The sequence below is a fragment of the Morone saxatilis genome, unplaced genomic scaffold (assembly GCF_004916995.1).
Source record: "Morone saxatilis isolate NCDOM2014 unplaced genomic scaffold, NCSU_SB_2.0 Contig16, whole genome shotgun sequence".
In the NCBI taxonomy this organism is placed as follows: Eukaryota; Metazoa; Chordata; class Actinopteri; family Moronidae; genus Morone; species Morone saxatilis.
In genome coordinates this window covers 15005255-15015249 of record NW_023339718.1, presented here as the reverse complement: position 1 = coordinate 15015249, position 9995 = coordinate 15005255, and the positions used below count along the sequence as shown (strand labels likewise).

Here is a 9995-nt window from a genome sequence, read left to right as displayed (position 1 = left end):
AATAATAAAAATGCTGGGAATGGTCTTCCTTTTTGAAAATTCAGACCATTTTCCCCCCCTAATATTTTTCATACAGTTCCTAAAAGTACTTTGAAAAGCATGAAAAAAATGGCCTTTGTGAGTTTTGTATCATTATACATTATATTATTATATTGTTGTATAGTGTTGTTTACATGTTTAAGTAGCATTTAACTGTTGCAGGTAATTGTAATTGCAACTATTACTGTGACAACTATTAAGTGTAATATTCCTCCCTGAAAGTGTAACGAAATATAATGTAGCATTAGTAGTAGAAGTAGCAGAAGTTGAAATTCTTGGGTCATGAGTCAAATTCCCCCACAAAACCCCAGCTCTCTATGAAAAAGACGTACATTTAATCTGTTCACATTATAGGTAGGCTATTAATTCTATTATTGAATTATAGTTACACATTTTATCTGTTATATGATCTGTCTGAATAAAAAAAAATCTAGCCCGCTAACAATACAACAGTTCTTTAATATTAATAAATATTTATATAGTTCTACTTGTTTTGTGTTTGGTCAAATTTAGAGACAAAAATGTGTTTTTAACTTGTAATTTCTCATTTATTTAAACTCCTGCTTAGGTTGTGTAACATCACCAAGAAAACACTGGGAACATGCAGTGTTAGCTATTGCCCTCTTTGTGGGTTTAGACAGTGGTTGTCTGTATAACATTAGCACATAATGATGGACATATTAAAGGTTATGTGTGGTTGAGCCGGTTAAATAACCTCATATTGATATAAACTATTGGCCAAAGCACCAAGGGTTGGATAATTACATTTAACTGATATATCAAACACATATTTAAACATCATAGAGAAGATTCTGGACCTGTGCAACCCCTCAGAAGTGCCTCTCTCCCGGAGCTCACTCAGTAGCTGCCCACTACAAACATGTGTTGCACCAGACCTCTCAGTGTAAGTATTCATTAGTTGTTTTAGCCTCCAGTCATTTTCCACTTGTTTCCCAAAGCTGGATCACATTATGCCACAGAGAATTTCAGTGCCAGAAATGTGGAGACCCACTTTGATAAAAGATTACTGGCCCTATTTTCTGTTATTGCTGTTTTTCCCCCAATGCCAGTATCTTGGAGAGAGTTCAAACATTCACAACTCTTCGGAATGCACAAGATGACAAATGCCTAGGATTGGTGTACACATACTCATCACGACAGATTTTAAATGCAAAAAAAGTCTGGTTTGATGTTGCATAAGCACACATTATCTAGGTTATTTCATTGGTGATTTATTGACTGCATCATTAGGTTACATACAGAACAATTAGAGACAAATCAAGGAAAATACGGTGCTACTGTATGTGGTGTAGTTTCATACCAGAGCCCAAATGAACCCTCCTATTACACAATAGGAGGATCTTTCTTGTAACTTTAGAAAATAAAAGTCAAAGCACTTCTAAAACACTTGAATTTATTCTGAAAATCCTAATCTTACCTATTAGGAAACATCAATAAATCAACAAGAGTGTATCCCCAGGACATTGTTGTGAATCTGGTCTCAGCAACAGCCACACCATATTGCACAATCACTTGAGATAGCAGAGTAGATGTATCAGACGGTGTATGGGGCAGAAAGTAGAGGTCATGAAATAGTAATCCATATGTTGCCCTGACTGTCATGGTGGAATGCACGGCAGCATTCCTCAGTATTAATCATTCGTTGCGGTTATTCCTTAAATGGCTACTAAAGGACAATATACTATCGCTTAAAGCAAATGCTTTCTTGTGCTCCGGATTCCTATAACTCAGATCTCTTTTGTTGTTTTCCCTCCTTCTAATCTCACAGTCACAGTCACACAACTTGGATGAATTTGTACGTCTTTTGCAGTTTGTCTCTTACCTTCCTGTCTTCGACTTCTCTCCCAAATTTTCATGCCTTTGCTGAGATGGATGTGCAGAGAGGCGGGATAAGAGAACATGAGGCCCGGAAGCCTGTGGTGTTAATGTTCTTCCTGCAGTCTTTTGATCTGGCATCAAGGCAGCTGTCATTGATTAGTGTGTTTGTAGATGATTACTAAGGGAAGTGGGTGGTCAGACACAGGTCATATCTCTTCTTCTCCCTCGTTCGCATTTCTGCCTCCACACACACATTCGGATCCTCCTCTAACGCCCTCCAGAAACCTACTGCCAGCACTGATGCAGACCAACATGACAAAACTATTTTAAAAGGTTTGCTAGTATTATCAGCAGGTGCTTTAGCAGTTATCTTTACTATTCAAGCACTGTTGCAATTGGGGAATGCTGCAGCTCCACAGTAATGGGGTGATATTGGGAAATGATGTCAGCATCTACAGGCCGTACAAGTTACCTTCCTCCCATTTTGTTGTGGTCGGTCTGTATGTTTCCCGTTTGTTTGCGAACGAATCATTAGTGCAATGGTTGCCACATGGAATATCTGGCTAGGCATTAATAGTTGCCTTTTGTCCCTTCGTACCTCAGAGAGCCAGATAAGAATAGACTCACCATGACCTGAATGTTCACTAGGGTTTCTCACTACTTATGAGAAAAGTTTTAGGTGTATTGAGGAAGTAAGACAACTGCATTGCAGAGGAGAAAATGGTATTTTATTTTCACATAATGGAGTTCCTATAAAAAGTAAAGAATGCAAAGGAATGCTTGCCTTGTACGTGTTCCCCTCCAGTTAAATATTTCACAAAATAAATAAATCATTACAATACAGTCAAAACACAGTGGTTAAGTATCAAACATTTGCTTTAAATGTGTTGTTTCCTTTATTATTTAATGCTGTCATGATAAACTGACCGATCATTTCCCTCATCTTATCCATTTCTCTCTTCCATCTCTCCCCTTTATGTTGTGGATTATCTGGAGTCTCACAGGAGAATTTGGATTATAAATAACATCTCGAAAAACGTCTTCATCTACCACAGCCGGGACAGTATCCACATTACACACATACTCCAGTTGCAAACTGTTTGGCACAGAAAAAAAGGATAAATATTGCATCCTGTGCCATAGAAAACACAGATATCATCTTCTCCCACCAAATAAAGTACATGATCTCAGTCAGGAGCAGAGATCATACTTTTGAGTAACAGTGTTAGTGCCTTGTTTCCAAATGAGAGATTTCTCGGTGAATGTCTTTATTTTACAGCTTTTTTCAGTATTGAAAACCTCTCTGTCCAGTGCTGCATATCCTCCTTCTCCAGTTGAGTTCTTCAGTTCACACCACAATTGGAAGGAAGTGGGTGGCCGTGTTCTTCCTGCGGGTTCTCTTCCCTCTCAGTGGCTTCCCGTGGACATTCAGACCCACAAACATCTGCCGCTTCTTGTTCTTCCACTCGGCTGATGCGTAAGTGTTGTAGCCGTTCTCCTCAATCCGCTCCTTCAGGGTGCAGTCAACACTGAACTCTCTCTGGAAAAACAGTAGGTATCATGTTTCAGTGTCATAACCCCTGAGTTGAGTTTAAGGCAAAATACAGATCATTTTCTTGTGCAAATCTATTGTAGTTGCACATGTTATCTTGTTTATTCACTACTCCTTAATCTATATTGCATGTTTTGCCTTGTGTGCTTGTGCAGAACCTAGTGTGCATTTTTAAAACTGCACAGTTCCCCTGGAGGTTCATGTACGTGCACTGGCCCGGTTGTGAATCAGAGCTGACCCAGCAGTTAGAGAAGTAAAGATAAGGACAGGACTTTGATGAGGACAGAAGAATCTAACACTATCTCTGTCTCTAGAGTATCCAGATTGACCCCTGACACGGATACTAACCGCTCCGTACAGTTCTCCCTTCCTGCTGATAGCCAGATAGTAGTTGCTGTTCAGCCCTTTGATGGCAACTACTCCCACGGCCACCGATGTGATTTCCAGAATACCTAGGATTTAGCAAAAAATACGGTTACATCAATATGTGTCAACATTCACAGTGAGCATAAAATGATTTTTCAAGTGTGTGATTCTTAGTAGTCAGAGCTGAACTGACCTGAGAAAAAAGTTTTTTTGTAATGCACAAGGGAAGTAAAGGTGATAAAATGTTTCCCTGACTCATAGTTTCTGTAAGCATATAGAACAATTAACACTTTCACAAACATTCAGAGAGTCTACATACAGACCAGGATAAATACATATTATCTAGTATATATATATATATATATATATAGTAAATATTTTTACAGTGAGTAAGTGGAATAATAAATGGATAGCAACATATTGCATGCTCATTTCAGGGCATTTACACATGGGAATGCACAGTGTGGGAACTCTGTGTAAGGTCACAATTATTCTTTGTGAACATTATTTCAGTGATATTATTAAGTTACTTTACAACCTACACCTGTGTAACAGATTCCAGCTGCGCAGGCCATTTAGTTTGAAAATTAATAGGTGGATACCGCAGAGATTCTAAGGATGTTTATGTTCTGTTTGGTATTTAGGTTTCCAAGTCCCTATACAAGTAATTCAGGTTTATCATAGGCTATTAGAGGGGCTAATTTATACCCCAGTTAACAAGAGTGTGCTTTTGTTGCAGACAGCTGTGGTTATTTGTGTGGTCTCAGTATCAGAGGTCAGAGAGATATAACTTCCTAATGTGTCCTTTGACCACAGAACCCACTTCTCTCGTCTTATGCTGGTGTGTGTGTGTGTGCGTGTGAGTGAACCTCCCTCTTTCCCATGGTATGTTTGATTTCATGCCTCCCTCTCTAACTTCCTTTCCCCACTTCCTGTGAGCTGTCGTTATTTTATCCCGATAAGCACACATGTGTACGCACACACATTCAGACACACACTTCAGCATGGGGGTGTGAACTCCAGAGAGTTGACGATATGCTTTGATCAGATCAGCAGCCCCTCCTCTGTCTGATGACTGTTTGTGTGGCAGCTTGCTCCACTGTCAGACCCACTCTCCGGTGGCTGGGGGGCCTCTGAAGCTGCCAGCCTCGTACATGAGTGGACAGCGGAGGATGCAGGTGTGCCCCCAAAGAACAATCCCCCTCTTAAAATACAGCGGCTTCTCTCCTCGTCTGTGAGGTCCTGACTGTATCAGTTTCTAGTTCAAACAGTGGCACCTCAGGGCAGTGAGGTCTGAGGCAGCAAGGCGGTGGTGGGGACGGTGACACAACGGCCATTGAAGATCTGAAAGGACCTGGTTTCTGTATGGGATCGGGTGTCGGGTATGGAGTGAGGATGTAAGACAATCTATGGCAGTCTCTGGCTGCTCTGTAAACATGGGAGGGATGAAAGGAAGGAGAACAGAGGAGGACAGAGGAGCCATGACAGTGAGACTGGGGGTGGAGTGAGGATTAGTAAGGCTGTAATGATCACTGATCAAAGTCAGCCACCGGAGGCAGGGGCGAGACAGGTTGTATATACACACACACGCACATTAATGCGCTCACATTTACACATGCACACGCCCATAGTTAATATTGCAGCAGGTGAATGTGCACTTGCACACAACTTGCACACTCAACCTGGCTGTGAAACTACAAAATCTCCATTCACTGTTCTCTGTTGAATGAGTTTGGCCCACAATTGGAGAGTAATGAACTTATTGCTGCAAGTATGGGAAAATGCCATAAAACAAAACATGCTCTTCATTTAGCTTGCTCCAGATTACAACAGTAAGCCTTAAATGTGACAACAGTGCTTTGTGTGGGGTAAATTTTACAAACCACACACATGTAAAACGTATACCCCTCAAGTCAGCCAGCCAGGTTCAGCTGTTTACCTGGGGGAGACAGCAGTTTTTCTTTTGCATGCTGGTTGGTTTTTCCTAATGTGTGGCTTATTTGATACGCTCTGTTTGGAGTTACAACAGTAAATGGTGCGTTGGTTGTGGAATGGAGGCACACAGTGCCAGTGAGAATTAAAGGTGGTTTTTCCACAGTGGGATGCCAAAAACCATACGCTTTGCAGCTTATATTGTTTTTTTTTTCTCATTCATACTTTGCTTGTTTAAAAAAAAAAAAATAATGTTCAGGGGCTGCACAAAATAACATTTGAGCTGATAAGTTGGAATGTAAATTTTGATTGGTGCCATTTCCATGCAGAAAAATGGTGTGGAGTGAGGCGTAAATCAGCATATAAAGCAATAACACTTGATAAGGACCACATTGAGTGTATTTACATAGAAGGGATATCCATCCCAGATGAATGTGCACAAAGACACACACTTACGCACATATGCTATATACACACACTTTTTGAGCCATGTCCAGAAGCATCTTGCACACATGGTCTGGCCCCTACAGCACAGAAACACAACTGGTGGCCCGACACAAATGCACATACACACACACACACACACACACACACACGATGTTGACAGGCTCACCCTCTAACACCATCTGAGCCGTGGATAATTAACTAAAATTCTTTTACCTCCGTGCCAGGCTTGTGTCTTATTTAGCAATATTTCACTAGTCACTCAGACCTGCTAGTTGTCTATAAATTTAAGAGAACTCAGGGAATCATAGATATCTTAATTATGTACTCAGGCCATGCAGATAGCTACTTAGCTGACTTTACCATAATCTCCCTCCCTTTCTCTCTGTAACCTCAGCACAGGCTCCCAGCGGGTTGGAAAGCCATGTGGGACAGTTTTGCGCTGGCATCCCCATAAATCTGTGGGAGGCTGGATACTGGCTCTTTAACAGACAGTGAGCCGGGTCCTCGCAGGGCCACAGGCAGCACCCAAAACCAAAGCTTCCACACCCCATACACCTCTTAAATAAAGCCTGATAAATGTAGGAATTCATCTAGCGTAAAAATCTGAAAGCAGTGTTTCTTTGCCTCACAACTCCTGGCGCAGGAAAAGCAAGCCTTCCTACACTCATCGCAAAAAAAAACTTGATATTTTGTCACTTCAAGGGACCATCGAGGGTCTACAAAGGACGTCAGCCCTGGGATCATGTCTAGCCCCAGGGGCCAGAGCAAAGACTGAAGCTGCTGTTGTGTAGTATCCTTTACCGTGAGAACCTGATATGAGGGCACATAATCCACACACAGTGTCCCCAGACCCCCTCAGGACACAGCTTTTTGATGGCACCACCATTGATACCGAAGACGCACGGCTTTGATGTGGCCACAATGATGTTCAGCCATGTCATTCATGAACTTGTACCTCTAGAGAGTCCCCCGTGCTCCCTTTCACCTCCCTCCCCAATGTGCAATCTGCACTAACTCAAACTGACTTTTGAAAAAGGCAACACGCTCCTAAAAATGAGAAGTTGTGAGTCAATAAAAAAAGAAAGACAGAGGGGTAAATCATCTTCCAAACATACATAAAGTTCAGGGTGAATTCACACACCACTATTATGATAAACTGCTTCAGACTTCCTTCAGGTTTACAACTTAAAAGAAACCACTAACAAAGGTGGCAGTAAAGGCATCACGATGTAATACGGTCAGTAAATAAAGTTGCCTCTGTCATGACCTTGTCAAAACAAACATCTCCCCTGACATTCTGTCTCCTCGTGCCATTTCCCCTAAGTCACTTTGATTGAATGTGTGGTTTAGCTCTCCCAAGAGGAACATTAAAAGGTTCCATATACACCCGCTATGGGGTTGGGGGACAGAGGAAGAGGGAGAAAAAGAGCATGTGAGAAGGAGAGCGATGTATGTAAGTGTGTGTGTGTGTGTGTGTGTGTGTCCGTAATAAGCGAGCACATGTGTCGTCGTTGGCTGCTGTATGATCACACACCCACTGGAGCATGTGAGTGCCCGCTGGCTGATAGGCACACACACGTAGCTCGGTGGGAACGCTGGGAGACTAATGAGAATGCTAATTTACTGACTGATACATGGTTGAAACATACAACATGTAATCACTTTTAAAGACGTGTTTCTCCGAGTGAGCACGTCAAACTTCTTTAAACAAATCTGTTCTGTGACTGAGGGTTTGTAATTTGCTTGATGCTGGCTGGCAGGCGAGTGGGAGAGTGAGATAGACCCCCACAGAGAGGCAGAAAGAGCCTAAAAGCATCAACGACACTGACATCCATATCCTCCTGCCCCCCTCCCCAAAGCCCAGTTCTTCTGTGGTTGTTATCAGTGCTGTTTACCCTGGGCTGTGAAGACTGCCTGATAATGGCCCAGTTATCTGCCCCTGCTCCTTTTTAAGCCATCTGAGAACTACCATCATTGTGCTGAGTGTTTGGACAGCAGAGATATCAGTGGGATGTCTGGTTTAAAACAGAAGGACGACTAATCAGGGATTGCTTCATCCAAACTACTAACCAGTGGACGGCCTCTGGAAATGAACAAAAAATTATGTTTTTCATTTAAATTTAAATGTTTATGAACGTTGTATGGTAATGTATAAAATGTATATATTTGTGTTGGTGTTATGTATCTATTTTGGGGGGTAAGATTTTTTCCTCTCAAAGAATGAACACCTGGTTTTTCAATTAGAACGAACATTAAAAGGGTTTCTTGGTACCAAAAATGTCCCTGACTTAAAGCAACCAACAGGTGCTTTTTGTTATTATTAACGGCTCTAAATCCAAACAAGGTCAGAGGTTTCGGTTGCAGAGGTTGACAGCGTTGGTTTTACACTGGCAGTTACAAAGGTTAAAACAGACACATTTTAGCTCAAATGTTCAAAGGTTCAGGTCACTTTTAACTTTCGCAGCCCCCTGAGGGATTTAGATCATCTCTGGGGTGTGATTCTCTCTTTTTGTCTTGTGCATGAATGTACTGCAGTGAGTTACTTACTGAGGGGGTCATCCTTGCTCTTGGTTCCATTGACCTTTCCATTCTTATCGATCCTCAGGAAAAACTTCTGGAAAGAGAACAGCTTCCTCCTACGTATGTCCCCTTGGAGATGATTGTAGCTGCGCACATGCCTACCCTGTGGTCCCCCAGTCCGGCCCAGGGGGCCACCAGTGGCCGTGGGCCTAGACACAAGCTCAGTCTCAGAAATGTTCAGTGGAACCCTGAGAGTTTGTGGGTTTGGGAGCTTCAGTCTGTCTCTGTGTAGCTGATGGCAGGCCGCCCCAGGTAAGGAGAAGGAGAAAACCACCAGGGTAATCAGGAGAGGCAAAGATAGGGAGGAAAGCAGTGTTGATGATCTTAGTCTGGAGCTGGTCGTCGAACCAGAATGATCCCCTAACCCAGCCCTGGAGCAGGACGAGGCAGAGGCAGCCTTACTCCCTCCAGCAGCCCATCTGATCATGGTAGTGTGCTGTGTGGAGGACTAGAGGCAGCCTCAGAGCCTGGGACATGCTGCTGGGGTCGAGGAAAGGCTTGGAGGGCAGGGAGGGGAGCCCTCCACAGTCCAGACTGGGGGAGATGGTCCCCCTGCAGAGTCCAAATTATTTGGCAGCTGTATGTAATTCTTAGATTTCCTTCTGAATTATTTTTGACTGTTCAACAAACACGCTGATATTCCATTGAGTCCTCTTCTCCACTGTTGAAAAGTTTTAGGCTTTTATGAGCGGATGATCAGAAATCTCCAGTCCACATCTGTATTGGAAAATAAATCAGTCTGAATGAGCAAAGATTACGTAAAAGAACCACCCACCGATTACTATGTGTCTGTATTACGCTACCAAATCTTTTTTCCACTTTCCTTCCGTTTCTAATTCTTTCTAAATTGTTTGTGGAAGTTTCACTATTATTCTTCTATTATTCTGCTCCAGTGGTGCCCTTGTATTTCCAGGCAGTTGCTCAATTTAAGAAAAAAAAAAGAAAAGAAAAAATATATAAAGTTCACTTATATCCAGGTGGAAAGTTTTCCATGTGTAAAATTCCTTAGTTCCAGTGAAATCAAAAAAGGTGCACCACACAGTATACCTGTCCGATAGCTGCTACATTCCACATGTGCAGGAAAGCATTTTCAGATTTCACTCTGAGGAGGAAAAACAGGGTTCAAAACCTTGAAGAAGAACGTTGGTCAGTCCAGACGCATGTCAGATAATCCATCTGTCTTCTGCTGCCCTGCTCCTCTCGCTCTCTCCTCATCTCTTTCCCTCTCCCTCTCTCTCTC

At 42.4% G+C, this 9995-nt stretch overlaps 1 protein-coding gene across 1 annotated transcript; it reads right to left on the bottom strand.

Moving 5' to 3' along the window:
- Positions 1–2750: 2750 nt before the first annotated feature.
- Positions 2751–9182, bottom strand: fgf10b (fibroblast growth factor 10b). The gene is made up of 3 exons (XM_035658911.1): positions 8723–9182; positions 3779–3882; positions 2751–3418 (listed from the first exon to the last, which is right to left on the bottom strand). The coding sequence occupies exons 1-3, from the start codon at positions 9180–9182 to the stop codon at positions 3227–3229; spliced, it is 756 nt and encodes a 251-aa protein (XP_035514804.1). The 3' UTR covers positions 2751–3226.
- Between the last annotated feature and the right edge of the window lie 813 nt (positions 9183–9995).